Below are 21,743 nucleotides of genomic sequence, written 5' to 3'. Positions count from 1 at the left end.
AACATACCTCAGATATCTTCTGGAACTGACTGTTGGCTTGGCTGCATTTCTCTGCTGTCTCTAGTGCCACCTTGTAGTTGTCCACAAAGGCCTTGTACACTCCCAACTGGCTGGCCTGCATTATTTGAGGGGAGAGAGTAAGAGATATTAAAGTACAGGTGAAACAAGATGGTGTGAGACAATGATGGCAAATGGACATGTTCTGTATTTTGACACTGGAGACCCACTGTGCAGCTGGTTTATGGTCAGATGAATGTACCATAACTAGAGCTGCAAAAATCCCTAATTTCATCAATTGAAATACATTTGTTGCCTTGTTTTGGTTTGCCAAATAAAGCTGTTTGAGGACAGAAAAGGGTTAATTGATGAATTGATTAATCATACAGAATGGCAAATAATGGATAGTAATAGATAGCCACAAAACACATGCGTCTGTTATGGCTAACACTCAAGAGTGAATAAAGATTGCATTTGCTTTTATATATCACTTTGCATATCCCACCATTATACCAAAATTCATACACAGCTTCAGCAGATGAATTGATTTCTATTCCCTTTAGAGTTTGCCTGAAGTATATGGCTGTGAGGAGTTCTGCAGTCCCCTTTAAGCTATTTCAGCACACACAAATAATCCCACACACATATACTCAATGCACAGGCTAATCATTTCCCATAATGCTACCCCACTGGTGACTGTGCAGTCCTCCTAAATGAAACAGAGCCATTTTCTCTTTCTCTCTCCTCTTCCCTTTCGTTACCAGCCACTCTCTGCTGCACTGTATGTGCATTGTAACACAAGCTGCAGACCAGCAGTGCATGAATATGCATCCTGCTACAGCTATGCCTGAATGGCCGGGCTGAAGAGCTGACTGCACCACCCTATTAAAGCAACGAGATTGGACTCGGCTGAACAGAGTGAATGAGGAGGACTTGTTACTTTTGTACTTAAAGCCCCCCCACCCCCCTCCTCCTTTTTTTCATTTCCTCCACTTCCACTTCCCCTCAGAGCGCGAAGAAGTGGAGTCAGGCTCAAGAGAGGAGACATGAGGGAATCTTCCGGCAACAGATGAAGCTTAAAAGATAATGAGATCAATATATCCCCCAAAAGGCAGAGATGATGGAGAATCAAAACATAAAGCCAACAGTTGTTTGGCGATTTAGTCATCTTAGCACAATCCTAAAAACAGTCACTAGACTAAATTGGACCAGAAGTTTGCCAAACCAAACAAGTATCACTGTCTGTTTATCACTTCATTCTGTCCACCCAAAACCACAGAGGGAAGGGAGAAACCAACATGTGAAATGACTGAATCTCCCAAAATAGAGATTTTCGATTCAGCAGTTAGGCTGGAAAGTACAAACCGAAAACAATGACGTGATCGTAACATTGACATGTGTGGCTCAGACAAACTGTGACTGACATGAAACCTCTCAAGACCAGCTATGTCTGTCACTGTGATTCTGTACTTACTACTTTCTAAGAACAAAGTGCCTACACTTTATAAACAAGATCAGCGGTCAAAGCGGTGAGAAAACAACAGCTTGCGTTAAGTGTGGGGGAGTGACAAAGGGGGAGGCTGTTGCTAAAGGGATTACTGGAAATGGACACATCTAGCAAGGGTAACACAAAACAGTGAAACAGCCATCAACCATGGCTAACTGTTTTGATATGCAATGTTTCACTTTCCTCCTCTTTCTTTATTTCTTTTGTTAGGTTGACAGAATTTGTTCTTGGGCAGACTTTCTCACCTTTCATGACATTTCATCGACCAAAAATCAGAATTAATGAATTCATGCAAAAAATATTAGACAGATTTTAGATAATGAGAACAGTCATTAGTTGAAGCCCTGCTCTGAGACAATGAATGCTGGGAGCTGCAGTTCAGAAAGTGTTTCTAAGAATATCTTGTCAATGTTCCCAGAGCTCCAAGTTCAAAACACAACACTTCATCCAAAATCTGCTCTATCTAATGGTTATGATCAGAAGAAGGGAAACAAAGAAAAACGCAGATTTACAACTTTTAAATTCACTATAATGCTAACACAATCATGAACATAAACTTGGGCTGTAAGAGTCAAAAGAGACAAGTCATTCTCTTTCTACTATTTAAACCTGAATCATATGTCGAGTAAATGTTTGAATAAAAAAAGTCTGAATTACTTCATCAATCTATGATAACTGTTAGCCATAAGCAAAGTCTGTGGTTTGCATGAGCTCAACACCAGCTAACTGACTCATGGTGTGATGTCCCCAAATACAATCAATCCCACATTCAAATACTGTGCATGCAGTACTGACCAAATGCATTGTTCTTTCAACATTTAAAGCTGGGGTTGGTAATCAGATTTAGAAACAGTTTTTGTTATACTGGTTAAAATGATCTTTATGTCCCGATGGCAATCAATACATAATGTGTTCTTGAAAAATAGGGAAAAAAGCTGCTATCTACAGCTGGAGTAAACCTGGGAAAAAAACAACCTATCACCGTTTTTGGGGTCCAAAATATAAAAACCAATCAAATCCCGTCCTGCCGTTCTGCCCGCCTCCTGCGCGTACATTTCCTTGGCGTGCACTCCCCGTCCCCTGCCTCTGCTTCCCCTGACTCTATTTACTGCACCTCTGACCCGATTGGGTGCTTTGTTCAGGACTTGTCCTTCCGGGCTTTAATAACCGGTCACTGTCCACCGTGACCACGCCAACCAACAAAGCAACAATCAATTTTTGAATGAATGAAAAACTTCTCCTCTTGTCTCTCCTCTCTCCCGCTCGCACACTATACACCTCTCCTGATGCCTTCACTGACTGTCAACACTGTAGGAATTAAGAACATGTACACTGAACACGTTTAACAAACAGTAGAGCTGTTACAGTATTATATGTGTTATAACTTTTCTCCTGATATCGTGTCACCGGTACAATTGGATTATGCTAGCGGACCGGTTTTGAATCAGTCACGATCATACGGTCATGAATCACCGGCGCTAATGCATGTGAGCGGGGGCGTCGTTTCTGAGGAGGTCAGAGGGGAGGGGGGAGGGGTTAGACGGAGTCCTGAGGAAATGCTACATTCAAATTCATGCTAGTTTTCTATGACTATACCAACCCAAAACTTTAACATCACTCTGTCATGAATATTTCCAGTGAATAATAACCACAGACTTCAATCAAACCACAGCAGTTTGTAATTGTGTTGATTGAAATCTACTCAAATGGTGCAAGTCATGCATTTCTATATATCTACAAATATTAAACATATAACACAAAACACACATAAGAGGCCTTTACAGAATCACTTAAGCTTAATGATAACACTAGTATGCTAACATGTTCACGATAACAATGATAAAAAGTTATTATAAAGCAGGTGTGCTGCTAACCATGTTCTTTGGCTTGGCACACAGTTGTCAACTTTTACTTAACACAAGTACAACTGCAGTGGAGAATAAAGGGTAGCTGAAAGTATTGGAACAATGCAGTTTTCAGAATTATAAGTTAGGGGGTATGAACCGTAGTACTAAATGTAATGTATGTATTTACTTAGTCTCAGGTATGCATTTAAAACACATTTTTAGTGACCCAAAATCTCCTCAGAGCCATGACAGCAGCAAAGCGGAACCCTTCAGGGACTCTGTCAGGATTTCATTTGCCAGGTCCAAATTATCTGTCACAGCCAGCAGCTGAGCCCTTTTCTGGTCTGATAAGGTGAGAAAAGTTGGAACTTTGTCTGGCTTTTATCCCCTCTATGCCTGTTTTCTTTAACAGGGTCCCTCCATGTTGCTTCAGTGGCCTCTATGCTGCTGACAGGGAGCAGTAGGGTGCAGACCAGCTAATTACACTGCCATCTGTACACTCACACTGCCACTCTGACTAAATGTTTAGCTGCCACATGACATGCTCATGAACGCACTTATACACAGCACAGATGGGAGCTGGTGACTACACTAATAGGTGTCACTTGGTGGTGAAACTCCTTGGGGCCACAGAGAGAATGGGGGGCCGCGAGGAAGTTCTTAAATTACTGCAACAATTATAATGCTTTGGGAAAGCTGTTTTGTTTTTCTCTTCTAAAAAACAGATGCACCGAGCATCTCCATTAACAAAAGTTACAAAAAGATTTCTCCCTCTGAGTGTTTAACAAGCTCTATTATTACATAAATGTTTCACACATTTATTAATATAGTTAATATGAAGTGTAATGGGTTTTCAGAAGCACTTCAGAAAGTCCTTGTGTCTTGAAAAGGATATGTGATCATTTTCTTATCAGCTGGCTTTTAGTTTCAAGAACAACACTATCACAAAGCTCTCTTCAAGTACTCTGAACTCTAAACTCTAGAGGGCTAACAATTCATTTTAAAGACACAAATCTCACAATTTTTTTTCTTTACCTTGACCTACTGAATACAGAGGAGACTAGGGTATTACATACTGTACTATTGTATATACCTTAAGCATTGTTTTTTAAAATCGCCTGAAACCAAAAATGCGAATTAATCGATTAAATCGATTTATTGTACAGCCCTAGTATACACTGAAGAAAAATAACAGTGCCACCCCTCATTCAGAGGTTACAGCACACAACGAAATCGTTTGGGAGCCATTAAATCAACATGTGCTCCTCACAATGCTATTATGATGTGCACAAAATTATTTTTAAAAAGTGGGTAATAGGGATGTGTGCATTCAGTTGATTCAATAATACGTTGTCACCCTCTTTAGTCGGTTACTGGGCAACTAGTCAGTTGAAAGAATAATAAAATATTTTATGGGTGCAGGCATGTCGATATTCACCTGCAAGGAGGACCAAAGGCTGGTTGTGCTAGCTCTGCTAATGTTAGCCACACTTTGCAAACCAATTTGACTTCATTTACCTGCAGACTCTTCATCGGAATTTTAATTTCTGTTAAAAAGACGGGAAATGAGTCTCTCACATCTATAATATATTATATATAATTTAAACCAAAAGTTCTGTTAAAATCTAGAGCTGAGTCCCTGGAGTCTGAATGCAGACTACATATGCATGGAAATGTAGCTTCTATTTCAACCTAATGATATGTGACACCTTGATTTTCTCCAGAAAATAGAAACACAACCTGATAATTCAATCAAAGCTATACCCAACAGACATGCCTGTCATGTTTCTGAGAAGATTATCTATCTGAAGTGTTATGACACTCAATCTAGAGCTCTAGACAAATAACAGTGTGTAAATGACTTGGCACAATGTCTCAGCATTTCTAATAATGGGACATCTGATTCACTCACAACTCACTGCCTAAATAAATTAAGATTCAAAAAACGCTGTGCCAGCTAAATAAGGGTTGTATTACATCACTGAACTGATATGAGGTTATCTCATTATCTAGTTAATTTCACAAGATTGAAAAGGAAATTAATAAAACTGCATGAATAATTCTAAGCATATCAGCATATGACTCAAGCTGCCTGTTTAATAGTTTCTGTCTACTATTGTTTGATACTACAGCTGTGCCATACAACAGACAGAAGTAGCTGTAACGTTAATTATATGTTCATTACAATATGATACATACAACATGCTAGCTTGAAAGAAAACCTGCGTTAAAGTGGGAGTACGAGTGTACACCTTGTACATAGAGAGAACGCTTCTTTCGACTCTGCGCAGGCGCTTGCGACACATTGATGCTGTAGCAGTAATTAACGAAATGACAAGAATCACTGACTGAATATCACAGGAAAACGATGTGAAAGTATGTGACATGATTTTATAGGAGACATCTCTATAGATGGTATTTTTACTGACCCACTCAACATGCAAGCAGATGGCCCAAAGTCTGTCAATAATGCTTCCAGGCCAGCAGGCCACTTATAATATCGAGCCCTGTGTGTTGCTTTTGGAAAAAGTCAGGAAGAATGCATTGTGGGATTTAAAATCTGTCATAGGGTGAAGCTGTAAAAGTCTCACTTATGACAATATGCACAGCAGGCTGACAATAGAGAAATTAAACATAGCATCTCATTTAGAGTATGTCAGGGAAATAAGAAAACATTTCTTTGTTCTGTATCTTCTTCAGTGTTCTAAAGCTCTACCTTTAAAGGCAAAACTTGTTATTCTCAAGTAGAAGAGGATTACAGCAGCTTACTGCCACTTTTCCAAATGGAGAGTGAATTAGTCAAGTTTACAGTCCAGGAAAATTATGAACTACAATATTTGGTTTTGGCCGGCCTTCATTGAGACCTTTCCAGACTGAGCTAACAGACCACTGTGTGCCAGGTTTATTTACATCAGTTCTAGGAGCTATGCTACACTGCCAAAAATGGCTCTCAAAATGAAATGAAGGTTACAGCATAAGGAGAAAATATCTTGAGTAAGCTAAATTATCTACAAAAAGAACAATAAAATGTCTCTACAAAAATATATTAAAACCCTTAAAATATATGATCTACAAGAATTCACAAATTGTAAGTCAGTACTTCAATTCATTCAGATTAAAAAAGGGATACATAAGAATTATCTTCTTTACATATAATGCTTAAATTTAGCATCCAGAGACATGTGGAGTGGAGTGGAATAAGCTAGGCCGGGAAAGGTTAGGCTAGGTTAGGCCAGGTTAGGCTACCTTACCATACCAGTGTTCCCCCTACCACTGTGAGGGAGCCAGCCATACCGACAGGAGCCCCTGTCAATCCTACACAGTAGAACCTGCCTGAAAAACGTTCCACGGGAAACACTGCACACCATATGATGCAACATGATGCAATAAGGTATGACACAATACAAAACCATATGACACACTGGAAACCCGCTTAACACATATGGTTGTGTCTATAGACATATAAAGAGTCGACGCCGCATTGGCTGCTGGGGCGAAAGAAATACGGTCGCCATCTTGGTCCGGTCATCCTACCCATGATCCTACCTGTAAACGTAAACTGAAGCAGCAGAGACTTCAAGATGCCAGAGCACTGTGTGGCAAAATACCTATCATACATCACATATCAGAATATTCTATTACTGTTAAGCCCACTATGAATATTAAAATACGCCGAACCATGTGTCCTGTATCATACCTACATGCATGACGTTTGCAGCAAAAAAACTCTGCATGAAATCAGTTAAATGCACTGACACTTAATTGCGCCTGCCAAACAGATTACACTGAGTGGAGCAGTTGACCGGACCAAGATGGCGGCCCCCACGGCTCGTCAGCGCCAATAGGTAGTACCGGTAGTACCAATGCGGCGTCTACTCTTTATGTCTATGGTTGTATCCGCAGTAACAAATTTAGCTTTTTAACCTGGAACATGGCTTCCATTAAATTGTATATGCATGATAAATATAAAAGTTAATCCCAAGGAAACACACGTCTTTGCCAAACTTTCAAGTCAAATCTATTGGAATATCTTAGCCAATCAGGAAGCAAGCTGACCGAGAAGGAACCTCAACAAATGTTCCTGTAGTCCACCATGGTTGTTTTCTCTAAATACACCGTGAGAGACAGTTTTGATAGCCAGGGCTCTCGTTGCTGGTGAAAAGAATCTGTTATAATGTGGTGAGCTGTAATTACCATATCGTTGCACACCACACACCACACAACAAAACTGTTGAATCATGTGTCATGTGTGAGGTCTTGCACAGTTTCAAAATCAGTTAAGATTTGAAAAATATTTTAGTGTGCGCCAGGTTTAGTTGAATGCTACTTTTTGCAGTGTACTGCCCTCAGTATGAAATAACATTCATAATTATAAGACTAGCTTCCTTTCACTGACTGCCATTGGGTTTTAGACACCAAAGACACATCGCCTTGTTTATAACATTTCTATTTGATTTATTTTTCCAACCAAAAGTCCAGTTTCACATGTCAGCAGAAAGTCTCTATTACAGCATGTTGCATCAGCATCTGTAAAGTATGCCATCAAAAGTCATGAGTATCTAAAATAGGTTACAGTTTGTGCTGAGGAGCCTTCTTCTAATTACATTGTCCACTGCTAATCCACTGACAATGTAATGATCCAACACAGAGCAAGGACTAACTCACTTTGAGACTAAAGCGGAGTCCTGAAGCTGTCCTGATTCTGTACACGGACACATCTACACATGGTGATGATGTTACATTATGTGCTCAGAGCACCTGTTTAAGCAACATAATCCAGGGCAAATAAGACGGATTGGAGACACACTGATTGCACACAGACCACAGACATGAGGGTGCATACACACAAACACACAGAAAGGGATTTAGTTCTTGCTCTTGCAGTCTAAACTTGACGAATGATTCACAAGTACAAATGGCAACAGCCTGACATTTCCCCTTATTACACTCATTTACATGTTCACTGCAATTATTGCACACACTGTGATTTCTGTGCCCACGTCAGACTCACCAGTTTCTGGAACAGATGTCCAACAGTGACTTTCTCATCCCACTGCTGGATGTTGGGTAAGAGGGCATCGTAGAACTCCTTGTGGATCTCAAAGATGTCCTGGATTTTATAGAAGATGGTCTCTACCTGCTGGATGGTCAGGACAGGCTGCGAGGTTGTGGCTGTGGCTTTCAGAGGACGCATTGGCTGGAGAATCACAGATGGACAAAACATATACAGTCAGTGAACTTGACCCAATTGATAGGAAGAATAAAAGGGACTACATTTCGAGGTCCTGTGAGGAGTTCTTAGCTCATTGGGTTGCAGTTGTGACTATTTAAAGAGCAAGCTTTGAAAACTATTATATTTTGGGGCTGTAAATATGCCAATCAGTGGCCTGGTTGGGCCAATGCCTGGTCTGGTTATGTGTCATCCAGTGTAAAGTATATAATATGAGCCTCTGCTCTCCAATTGCGTGTCACTGTTCTCTGCTGTACAGTCTCTGACTGGTCAGATCACACGCCAACTCAGTTAATCACAGATGCGTGTCTACTGGACATGGTGCTGTTGGTGGTGGGGGCTGAATTACAGTGAAAACAGAAAGGCTTTCACGTCATGGAAGTAAAAGTTCTCCCAGGCTGGTGGTGACTCAGTCTCCCCCTGACTGCAGGGGCTGTCTAAAGGATAATAAGACAGGCGGATCACTTTTAAAAGCACAGACGAGGGCTGCAGAGTCAGACACACAATCATTGCCCCCGGTCAGGCCTATATATGATGGCAGAGCACTGAGGTTTAAAAGCCTTCATTAGTTTTGACAACAGTGTAAGAACAGTTTGAAGTGACATATAGACTTAATCCCATTTCTATTTATCTACCTATGTTGTTTCTGTAATTTCAGAGTAGAATAACAGGATATGACATCTGGAAAAAATACAACAATTGGGCATATGTACAGAGCTGTAAGAGTGTATACATTATATTTAATTATTATCCAGTTACTTAATGACATTCCGGCTGTGTAAAATGCTTGCTTCTGATTGGTCAAACCCCCTTAATACCCCTTGACAACAGTTATTAACTTTCACTAACATGAGCAACGTCAGAGGCAAACTGATCACACTTCATGTCAAATTAATTTGTGGGAAAGAGTTCCTGCACATTCATCTGGTTGTTGATATCCTGGACCGTAGGGTGAGGTGGAACCGTTAGTTTCTGTTCACATCAAAACAATGGGATTGATACCATACACTGTATAAAATATGGTCATAGTATCCGTGACGTCATTTGTTTCTGAAGCGCTGTTTGAGGCCAATCGTTGGCGGCAGCCATATTGCTGCTGTTGAGTGATTGTGACGTAAAGAGGTGGAGTTTGAGCCTCCTAGCCAACAGCTACAGTGTTCCCCACAGTCAGCTGGACCTCTCATTGGAAGACTCGTAATCTCAATATCTTTGAAATTGCCGCGTTAGAAAAAAATTCACCCCCCTCACAGTGTAACTGATCAAGAAATGAGCTATCCAGGCTACACTCAACTTTTGTACCAGGCTGTAAACATGTTTATTTCTGCTGTAAAGATCGGCTTTTTCCCATTCATGTGTATGTGACTTCCAGTACTTCCGGAGCCAGCCTCAAGCGGATCCTCGATGAACTGCAGTTTTTAGCACTGCCCCAATTGGACTCATATTTTTAGACCGGAGGGTGCTGCTTGGTTAATACGTTGGTTTTGGTTAGCATGCACTGCAACTGCAGGTTTTTTTTATTCCCGCATTAGCTTCATTTTTCAGCACTTGGCGAAACCCAATAAGAACTCATATTAAAATGTCAATTTTGACAGCAGAGTTGAACATGATCACAGCCTGGTTCAAAACAAGTTTGGTTTCTATGACTTTATTTGTGAAAACCTCACAAGAGGTGGCTCTATTTTACAGCTCCTCTGCTTTGATTATGTCTAAGGCTTAAAATAATTTAACATAATTAGGGGAATAGCTGATTTGAAAGAAGAGCAGATTCCAGCTGTTTCCCAGGTGGCATGGCTCTAGTCTCAACTCCACATTTTTGACGGTTTCTAGAAAAGATAGTTGGAGTCAGCATTCACAACGCCTCCACAGACGCTAAAGAGTGACATCACTGGGACCTTGTCCATGTTTGATACAATCTCTAGTCAATACCAGGAAGACAAGAAGATGATAGCAAGACCTTTCTGTTCTTAAAGCTGTTCAGCAGGCTACAAAGCCATCATTTGATCCCTGGCGTTTGTAAACACAACGTGACTGTGGGTGTCCATCTCTGTCAGTCAATTTGTAGTTTGTGTCTGATTCAAGTATTTGCAACAGCTGGCTGTCAGATGTTGTGTGAGCAAGTGGGAATCCACAGCAACAAACATGAAAGACTCAGGAGGCTTTGCGGTGTTAAGAGCTTGATTTAAGCTTTGGCTTAAGTCAGTAAAGTAAGTAAGTAGGTTAGTCATTAAGTAAGATAAACTATTTATAGGGCACTAAGTCAGAAAGTGCAATAAAAAAAAACAAAAAACAGAGAGGCTCATTGAGAAATAATAAAAGTTCTGTTGCAACAATCCAACAAGCATGGCACAATATAAACAGATCATTCACAGACTGAGTGAGCATGTGCGGCAAAGTGTCTAAACAGATATGATACAGATATAGTGTTTGTATGACAATTATCAACCCTAATTATTGCCTTGTGTTTACAGTATTTATCTTACTGGATCTTTGACTTTTTCAAGCTGATGGACTTTGTGAATTGTGCTGTTTAAAGTACTTTAATCAGTCTTCTGAGGTTTATTAAATCTATATATGCTCGCATACAACAGTTGCAAATTAGCTTTGCTATCTTTGGTGAAATCAATCTTAATTGCCAGCTGTTCCAACAGAAATAACCATTGAAAAAAAGGGAGTTAATCAAGAATACCCAATACAAGAAGATTTTCACTTTTAATTTCATAGAGAAAACTAAAACTTGCAGAGCACTTAAAAAGTGCAACACAACAAAAGCCAAACTCTAATCACACGCTTTGCTTCAGACACTTTCTTGAGAACTGAGGAAGTTGACAAGGACAGGAAGACACATGGACACAATTGTGTAGTGACTCTGTGTCGTCACTGAGAGCTGACAGAGACGGAACTGAGACACAGACTGGATTTCTGTTAAATCTGCAGTCTTTTTTGAAATCTTCCTAACCAGCTTCTGCTCCTGTCTTTTTTTTCGGTCTCAGCTCTGGGGCTCCCGTGCTATAACCGCTGTGTGATGAAACAGTTTTACTGCAAGCTTCAGAGGTATTGGTCAAAGTGCACGTGTAGTCAAGAGCGGCAGGATATGTCATAGTGGTGGCTTAGCATGGGGAAGAATCTTCAGCTAGTGCTTCAGGAAACTACCAGACTACTATTAACCACTAATGGTTTGACAGTTAACAAAGGCTTGCACCAACACACACAACACTGCAACATGCTGCTACATGATGCAGTGCAGGCATTGTTCCCCTGTCAGTGTCAGAATACTTAAAATAAAGGAAAAACATGTACAACAGTGGCCTTTAAACACATCTGTAAGTGCAGGAATATTATTTTGTGTGTGTGTGTGTGTGTGTGTGTCTCACCAGTAGCAGGGCCTCCAGCTGGTTAATGTAGATCTCCTCACTGGCTAGGAACCCAGACAGCACCAGTTTCTTCATCTCCAGTCCTTTCTCTGTGTCTCCCTGTAAGAAACAAAAAACATACGTGTACCTGATTTTAATAATGTATCATATATGCAGCCATACATCTTACACACACACACATATACACACATTCTCTTTCTATCCAGTACTCATTTTTCCATTACAGTGACTCAAGCTCATTTCCTGCCTGATGCCATTGCACTAACCACATCAGGTAAACATGATAAGATTAATACACACACATCTGAAGTGTGTTGGAATGAGCAGCAGCTGTTTATTGGGAATCTCTGCTCATCTGAAAACATCTAAAAGGCTTTCTTCCTCTGTGAAAAGTCTTACTCAGGCAATGTTTCAGGGAATGTGCTGTATTTGGATTCTAATTTAGGGTGATCAGCACCTTTATCATTTATGAGAAGCCCTGAGAAAAAGCAAAAAGATGAGGTCAAGTCTGAGACAAGTTTCTAAAAGAAGAATGGCCATAAATAAAGCTGCAATCAGCAAGCTGAAAGGAGAAACTGAGTTGTGTTTCTGTTTATATTCTACATTAAATCAAACACATTTATTTATCTTCCTGCAAATATCTCTGCATGTATTTGAGAGAAGCACTGGAGTATACAGGATAAGACAGACGAGTCCGACTCACTTATAACTGTCTGTATTACTAAGCTTTTTTACAAACATCGGCAGTTTGAAATGCTTGATCCTGGTTGGCTTCCGGTTAACAGGGGTTTTTTAAAGTTATATTTTTGGGCTTGTTGCCTTTATTTGATATGATAGCTGAAGTGAGACAGGAAATGTGGGGAGTAGAGAGCGGGGAAGACATGCAGGAGATGGTCACAGCCGGGAGTCAAGCTGGCAACCTCTGCGACAAGGACTGTGGCCTCTGTATGTGGGACGCTTAGACTGCTAGGCCACCAGCGCCCCACATTATTACTCTTGATTCATGGTTAATAGCTGACCAGTCAATAGCAGAGAAAGGAAGACGAGAGGAGAGAAAAATGTCCAGAAACTAGGGATATCAAAGGAAATGAGGAGCTGGAAGAGAAAGACTTCGACCAAATTGAAGAAAACAGAGACGAAGCAACCACAAACTGTAACATAAGGTTAACTGAGGCTAAACTGTCCATTGTGTCAAAAATAGTGAATTCACTTGTATTCGAATTGTATTATGTGTGTTTGCCTTAATTATTTAGGCGGTAGTGCCTGAAACAGGTCATTAGCTTAAAGTGTTTTTAGATCCACTGATGACGAAAATCAGAGAAGGAAACTTCATATTAAAACTCAGTTTACATGCCAAACATGGAGGGAAATTTGTAATTTAGTGTGTGCTGTCAACCTGTTAAATTTTCTACACTGTATAGAATAAATCCAAAATTATTCAACCTCTTATACTTTCAAGATATAGAATAGTGAAAAGGAAATAATCTGATGATATGAACTTAAGGGATAGTTCATGTATTAGAAGCACTTGTAAATACTGAGTGTATTACTCATATGGTATGCCGGACAGCTCCGTCCCCTTTGTTGAGAAACCAGCTGGTGGACCAGAACAGAGGCTAGGCTAACACCTTCTACAAACAGGGTCAACTCTACCACTTAAATGACCTACTTTTAATAAACCTTGACCCAAATATGAATGTGGATGTAAGTGAACCGTCTAGTTACACATTTTGCAGTGCTTTATTTTGCCGTCATAAAGCCACTTTGATTTTGTGACATTGACACGCTGAATGAAACCCACTTGTTAAAAACAAACAAAAAAAAAAAAAAATGAATTTAATGAATGATGTTGGTGTCCAGCATCTGTGTGCATTTCGATGTGTGTAATGTTGATTAAAGATTTTTGAGAGCATTGGAAGATTATCTGTGCTGGCTATTAAGTTACTGATGTTGGGAAGGGAGAGGTTAAAGGGTTAGGGTTATGATTATTGGGAGGGTTAGGGTTATGATTAGGGTTAGGGTTAGGGTTAGGGTTAGGGTTATGGTTATGATTAGGGTTAGGGTTATGATTATGGTTAGGGTTAGGGTTATGATTAGGGTTAGGGTTATGATTAGGGTTAGGGTTAGGGTAAGGGTTGGGGTTAGGGTTATGATTAGGGTTAGGGTTATGATTATGGTTAGGGTTATGATTAGGGTTAGGGTTATGATTAGGGTTAGGGTTAGGGTTATGATTAGGGTTAGGGTTATGATTAGGGTTAGGGTTATGATTAGGGGTGTGTAATATGTTTTTCACATTCTATCTTTTACTTTATGTACGATAACATGAGTGTAGAAATGGTGAAATGAAGTAAATTTTCATTGCAAGTATGTGAAATAATAAACCCTCAACCTGTTTACCATCATCACTTCTACCCTCTCCTCCAGACGGCAAGCTGTTAAAATACTATGAAACATGTCATAGTGTGAATATGATAATTACTATTATATGTATAACCACACGTAGGATATTTTAAGGCCTGCTGCTGAGGATTCACACTGTATAATAAGAAGCAAAAACCCACAGTGGTGCAAATATAATCTTTACAAGTCCACCCAGGTAGCTTTATCTACACAACACATAAACAAATGTGTTTACAAGCATGATTAAAAGGTGTGAAAGCTACCACCTTAATAAATGTGGATAACAGCAGTATATGTAAACACATCCACTGTGAGACTTCACAGCTGTCATTCACTCTGAAGACAAACATATCTGTGCTCACGAGAAAATGGCAATAAACTGAAGATTTATAGACAAAGTGACGTTCAAGTACTGTGTGTACTTTTATGGATGGCCGAAGAACAAGTGTGTGTGAGGAAGATTAATTATTAACACAGACAGATCCTTACAATGATATCAGCACACCAGCTCTGTCTGATAAGAGCAGGAAGGAGCGGTGACCTCATTGTTTTAACCCAATCACTACTGGCGCTGATTTTGATCCTCAGGCTCCTTCTGTTTAGTGGCATCCATAGCATAGATGTATTTCTATGATTAAGTTTACTTTCTTTGTTTGAGTTTTTGGTGATTTTAAATCATCTTCTGAGTACTTTAAAAAAAAAAGTGGAATGTTCCTGCTGGGTTTGAGCCTCTCTGTCTGTGCCGTCCCTCGACTGAAATATCCTTCTCCTTATGACTAAATCTGCAGCTCTACCATGAGTCAGACTTTAAGATGGCCCTTTGATATGCTAGCTCTGCAACAGCTTATCATGTATTTTGAGCAACACCAAACATATGGCAATATGTCAGTCTTCTGATAGAATCAGGCCCATATGTGATCGACACAAATACACTGGTATTTGCAGTTATGCTCTACAACATGTGCCAGGAAATATAATATAATGCAGATAAAATAGGCTGACTTGAAAATGTCATAAAAATGGTTTGTGCTGGAACTCCAAAGTTTTTCAACACTGTGCACACATTGGTAGCCTGCTGATAGCGTTGATGAAGTCCAAAAATCTTGAGTAATTTGTTTAAAAAACTACCTTCTCCTCCTCTACCTCTACCTCTACCTTTGTCACACTGATGACAATAAAAAGTGTACATGTATACCAGTTCAGAAATAAATTATATCTGCTGCCATTTGAGCCGTCAATGATATATAAATACTTTTTCCTTCGGGTGGACATTCGAGTTATAGTTGTTGGAAAGTAGATATCAGGAATATGAAAAGTAAACTTACAATTCACCTTTTTTGAAATGTACTGTTAGCTTTGTGTTGAATATTACAGCTATATTTTTTTAACTTTTCTTCTTTAGTTATTAATCTACTGTCTTTTTAAATTATGTGTTCAAAATACGATATTCACCAATCATTTAATATCACTTATTTGTGAATTGTGAAGTGAGTTAGGCTGTGGTACGTTCAAATCTCCAGACTCAGGATGCGAGCGTTTACTGTAGTTGACTACATCAGATCAGGGGCATTCCTGGCCCTAAGTGAGAATGAGATTGTACCTTCCTTACAGTGTGAACACACCAGAATACTTTCAATCTAAGTAAGGAGGATCTCACAGTAAAGACCGTGTGACTTAATTATATTTTTTTCTAGATAAATTCACAACGAGCGTCAAACTCTCCATTTTCTCTCACCTGACAGAATTATAAATTGTCAGATTAAACATATTAAGGCATTCATCCTACATGTTTGAGTATAGTTGGAAACATTTTTTGTGTTTCAGTTCACCATAGACTTATGCCTTTTTCAATACCAGCATCCCCAAGTCTTTAATTGAGTTATTGATATGTCAAGCTGTTTACATGACCTTACTGTAAAGAATAAGCCTACCACTGTGAACTCTTCTGTCTCTCTCTGGCTCAGTGAGTACTTGTGTCAATGACAAGTTTTTATTTTTATTTTTAACTTAGCTCTTGCTTTTACCTTTATCCTTTTATTATCAATATGTACTCCCCTACAATACTTCCACATGAGCTTTTTAAAAACCCACTGACACGCTGTAGCCGTGAAACCGTGTGAGACGTGAGTGCACTCAGTAAATAAACAAAAATGAAACATACCATTTTATACATAGACAGTGACGGAGAGAGAGACAGAGAGAGAGAGTGAGAGGGCCAACATGACTGACAAATAGAATTGAAAATTAACATAAGTGGACGTGCATGCATCATTTTCAGACACAGATACAGGCAGGGATACCCGCATTCTGTGAAAGACTTTACTTTCTTCCTCTGGAGGGTTCTTTCTGATGCACTGGATTGATCACAAAACCGCTCCACTTCATTGGTGTAATGCCATAACTGCAGCTAAAAATGCCAAATTCACCAAGTGCTGTCCTTAAAACAGTGTTCCTATTTATACTGATGAGGCCTTTATGTTCCTTTTTATTAAAATTAGACAGATGTAGCAGCCACACAATTTGACAGTAGAAATGAGTGAAATGTTGTTTACACTATAGCACAGACACTCAATGTAAACGAGGGCCGTAACTCTGGTTAACGGCTAGGGATGCACCGATCCTACTTTTTAGGTCCCGATACCGATATCGATACCTGGGCTTTGGTATCTGCCGATACCGATACTAGCCGATCCAATCCCAGTATTGATTTAACAATCTCTATTCCTTAATGTGAGGATAGAATCATGTTTTGGCAACTTCAGGCATTTCTGACTTGATGGTGAACTGTACCTGGGTTCCAAGTCATAAACCAGAGGCTGGAACCCCTTAATTTCAAGGATTCGGAACAATTAAATCCAATAACCTGTCCGTTTTTTCACACTTTGAATCCATTAATAGAAGATTTCTTGCTTCTTTGCAGTAGGCTACAGCTCACGTAAACTTCTTCCTTTGGGCTCCCATTATATTTTTCAGCGCTATTGTCATCCGTCAAAAACATTACCGCTGCACATGTTGCAGGTTTCCGGCGGAGTTGTTAGCAAAAGAAGCGTGCACATAAACTGCAGAACCTCTTTAGTTATCCTCCGTTATACTCCTCCGGGCTAAAATGCACAGACCGGCTGGCACTGATGACGTAGGAGACGCACATGGCTGTTGTAAACACAGAAAAGCATAGAACTGAGATGAATAGATCAGCCATATGGATCGGCACTATATATCAGCCCCTTGTCACCGATATCTGATCTAGCTTTTTGAGTCCAATCTGGCGGATATCGAATACAAGGATCTGATTGATGCATCCCTATTAACGGCTAATACTATATTGCTATAGTGCTGTACTACCTGGATGTAAACAAACACAGATGACAGATGTCATCTTGTAGAGTGGCACTTTGTCAGGGTTTGATCTTGTAAATGGAATTTAAATTGTATGAAGGCTGTGTCTGATTAAACTGGCATTTAACCATAGACTGTAAATATAATGAACAGCGTCGCTCCGCCTTTTCCCATTGAACGGTTTTGAAGCCAAAATATCCCGTTCCAGAGCACTGCCATCTTGTAAATTTTTCTGCAGCCAGAGGCTGCGTAGTAGAGAATTTCTGTGTTGCCACAGTAATTTCTGTGTTGCCATGTACCGTCATGAGATCCTATGGAGTTTCCCTCTACAGCAGCTGTATAAAAGCTCAATGAAAGCAAACCCGGAAGTAAAACCCTGTTTGTTAAACTCTAATGACTAACGGAAAAATAAACTTTTCAGAAACAGTCAAATAATAACTACATATCACCACAGCATACGGATGTGAGAAACATTCGTACAACTTGTATTTATTTTCCAAAGTTTGACCGCAGCCCCATTCAAATGAACGTGGGAGACGGAGTTTCTGACCTATACTGCAGCCAGCCACCAGAGGGAAGAGTTTTTGTGGAGGCTTCACTTTGAGCCGAGCGAGCTGGACCCCTGCATTTAATCAGGCTGGTGGTCCTAGCTCTGCTGGTGTTAGCCACACTATGTCAACTACTCTGACACTGCTTGTTGATACCTTTTTTAGTCATGTTCAGGAGAGTTTTCATACCTTTAAACTAGTTTGAATTTAAATTTAAACAACAAAAGAATCCATCGCTACTCTAAAAACTTTTAAGCATGGTGTCCTTACGGATAATTGAAGTTACTATAACAAAAACTTCAAGTAAACTGCTTAAAGCAATGACTTTTACTGTCAGTGGACATGTTTGTTAATGACGTGTCAAAATCACTCCTTCAGTGACAAGACAGGAAAGGAAGGGAAAAACTATTTCTTCCAGCAGTAGGAATATTTTCCCTTTGCTGTACAAAGAGCTACTGTGTGGCGAGAGGGCAAGATGAGAAATACATGAGCGGTGAAAGCATTTTTCCATGGCAACCTGCTCCTGTGTGTGCACTTCTCAGTGTGGCTTTACATACAGAGAGAGCTGTGTGTTTTCATGTTGTGCCCTATGTTCTCATTCTGAGTGATAAAGGAGATATGAAGATATCAAGAGTGATGTCCAACAGCACAGAGTGGGTCTGCTCTGTGTCAATGTATCTACCAGGAGTGCACATGGACACACACACGCGCACACGTGTGCACGAACAAACGGAAACTAAGGCTTATTAACAGCAAAAAGTTACCATTACAAACAAAAACCAGCTGGCCTTAAAACAGAAGCAGAGTAATGAAACGTGCTGGAGAGTAGCTGCCTCATCATCAGGCCACACAGATGGACCAATGGCTGGCACACACACATATGCACACACACATGTGCACACACACTTGCAGCACAGATGGCTCTGAGGCACACGTAACAGCACAAAGTGACGCCAAATCAAGCCTTGACACCAAAAACACTTCACACTCTGCTATACATAGACAAGAATTCAATCTTTGTCAGAGTGGTAGTGCCGTTGGGGTGTGTGTACATGTGTTGGTGTGTTGGTGTGTGTGTGTGTGTGTGTGTGTGTGTGTGTGAGTGTGTGTGTGTGCATATGTGCGTGTGTGTAGTCCCTGCATCCAGCTGTCCCGCCACTATCTCACCTTGAACTGTCTGTGTATGGGATCCAGCTCCCCATCCCCGTAATCAAACACATCCTCCTCCTCCTCCAGCACCCTGTCCAAGTAGCCCAGCACCTCCTCCTCTTCCTCCTCCATGCTTCCTTTCTTTCTTTACTCCTTCTTCTTTCCTTTCTTGCCTCCTCCACTCCTCTTGCTGCCTGAGATTCCCTTCTTCAGGGCCTGCCTGGACACATCAGTGTTTTCCCTTCAGAGCAAGTCGTCTGGACACCGAGAGAGAAAGAGAGAGGACCCCGCCTACACAACCCCACCCCCTTCCTCTGCTGGGCTTCCTGGTGTGTATGTGTGTGTGTGTGTGTGTGTGTGCTCTATTTGTGTATGTGTGTGTGTGTCTACTCTTCCACCTCGGTCGATGAGGTCTGCCCTCCCTCTGCAACCGCCCCTCCCCTCACAACAAATGCTATCCAGCCACTTCCTTAATAGCCACAGAGGCTGCCTCTGTCTGAGCTTCACCGGGCCAGTCAGTCCTTCTCTTCTCTTCTTTCTTCCGCGTCTTCGGGCACTTCCTCAAACACATTTAGTCTCTCTCTTTCTTGAGTGCAGTAGAGTTCATTTCTTTCTGCTCTGTCTTCTCTACGTCTATTGTGTGTTTATTGATCTGCTGAGAGCCTTGGATGTGGAGCTGAGAGCAGCTCATGTGCTGCTAGTGTGGCTGAGTCTAATTACAGGTCATATAGTTGGCTGGGTAACAACACTTAAGCACACACAGAAAATGAGAGTGAACTATAAAAAATGTTAAAGTAAGCCGTGTGTGAACCGAGACAGGCTGTTAGAGAAATCAATAACAGAGGATGCTTTAAAAATATGAAAGAATAACTTTAACTAACACAGGATGTAACTGTGTAAATGTCTTCTTGTCACGACCTCTGACCCTGCTCCTGACCCTTAGTGAAGCTTTGCAGAGGTTGACACCTATAATTGCAACATCAGCTACCCCCCAGATTTTTCTCTCTCTGTTTGTCTGGCTCTTGAGGAGACACTTTAAATTTTTTCCTCATGTTTTGGGCTCATTTTGCAAAACTAGGCCAGTTCTTCAGTTTGCTAACCAACTAGCCTATAAAACATACAGCAGGTCAGCTTTATGTTACAAGCCAAGGACTTAAAAGAGTGAGAACGAATAACTAATTAGAGGTCAGACTGAGAAAGAAAAAAAAAGTAAGAAGTAAAATTCATTTTTTTTTTTTTAAAGGAGACAAAAAGTTTCAAAATCCTATTTCAAGCTCAGACATATACACAACGACTAAGTGCCATCAAATAGGTTATTTTACTGTTGTCTAAACCCACATGCAAGTATTTTAACAAACTCCTCATGCTGTATGTGTGCATGTTGGCATGGCGGTGTCAGTCTTGGCTCTCTCCTGTCAGCAGATGAAAGGTCTGTGCAAACTCAGCGGAAAGACAGGCCGATTTAACAAGGCGGTGAGGAGAGGAGGACTGCAGTGACTCAAACAACACAAACAACCTCTACCCTGCATCAAACCAGCTGACACTCGCTCTGACTCAAATTCTTACCAAGTGTCTGGAGACGCATAAAGGACACAGTTAGTGCATGATACAGCTACAATCACAACTACAACTTTTAATGAAAATCTGGATTATCTGTTGGAACTAACATGCATGTAGTGATGGCAGGGAGACTTAAAATATCTGAGTTCTGGACACCATGATGTCAAAACTAGGAATGTGTGTCTCGTCAACTAAACCATTAAATGTCATCAACCGCTCGTTGGCATGAGGTACATTTTTTGGTTTAACTTAAATGTTTTTATCATTCTAGGTACAAAATGCCAGTCATATGACATACAGTGAGTACGGAAAGTATTCATACTCCTTCACTTTTTCTACATTTTGTTATGTTACAGCCGTATTCCAAAATGTATTAAATTATTTTTTTCCCTAAACAATCATCACACAATACTCCATAATGACAAAGTGAAAAATGTTTTGTAGAATTTTTTGCAAATGAATCAAAAATAAAACACTCAAATATCACTCAATATTCCAAAATAGAATAATGCTGTAACATAACAAAATGTAGAAAAGTGAAGGGAGTATGAATACTTTCCGTACCCACTGTATTTATGCGATAGTGCAGCCACCCCCAACTTCCACTATGCTATGATGATCTACTAACTGAATGTAAACAAGCACAAATGGTAGATGACATCTGGTACTGCGGCACAGTTTAGCAGTATTTTGGCTCAGGCATGCAGATGTTAGCCTGTAGAGTGGACCAAAGGATGGTGGTTCTAGCTCTGCTAATGTTAGCCACACTTGGCAAACCAAGATTGGAATGTCAGAAAT

The 21,743-nt window shown here is 40.3% G+C and overlaps 1 protein-coding gene across 1 annotated transcript in view; it reads right to left on the bottom strand.

Moving 5' to 3' along the window:
• The window catches only part of abr (ABR activator of RhoGEF and GTPase), a 192,534-nt gene that overhangs the window by 80,477 nt on the left and 90,314 nt on the right, over nucleotides 1-21,743 (bottom strand). The window contains exons 4-6 of the mRNA XM_034683606.1: nucleotides 11,953-12,051; nucleotides 8,363-8,548; nucleotides 8-115 (exon numbers count right to left, since the gene is read on the bottom strand). Coding sequence (XP_034539497.1) covers nucleotides 8-115; nucleotides 8,363-8,548; nucleotides 11,953-12,051 — 393 coding nt within the window. The remainder of the gene's footprint in view (nucleotides 1-7; nucleotides 116-8,362; nucleotides 8,549-11,952; nucleotides 12,052-21,743) is intronic.

Source organism: Notolabrus celidotus, chromosome 5 (assembly GCF_009762535.1).
Source record: "Notolabrus celidotus isolate fNotCel1 chromosome 5, fNotCel1.pri, whole genome shotgun sequence".
Lineage (NCBI taxonomy): Eukaryota > Metazoa > Chordata > Actinopteri > Labriformes > Labridae > Notolabrus > Notolabrus celidotus.
The sequence above is the reverse complement of the archived record's forward strand: the minus strand, read 5'-3'. Positions and strand labels throughout refer to the sequence as shown.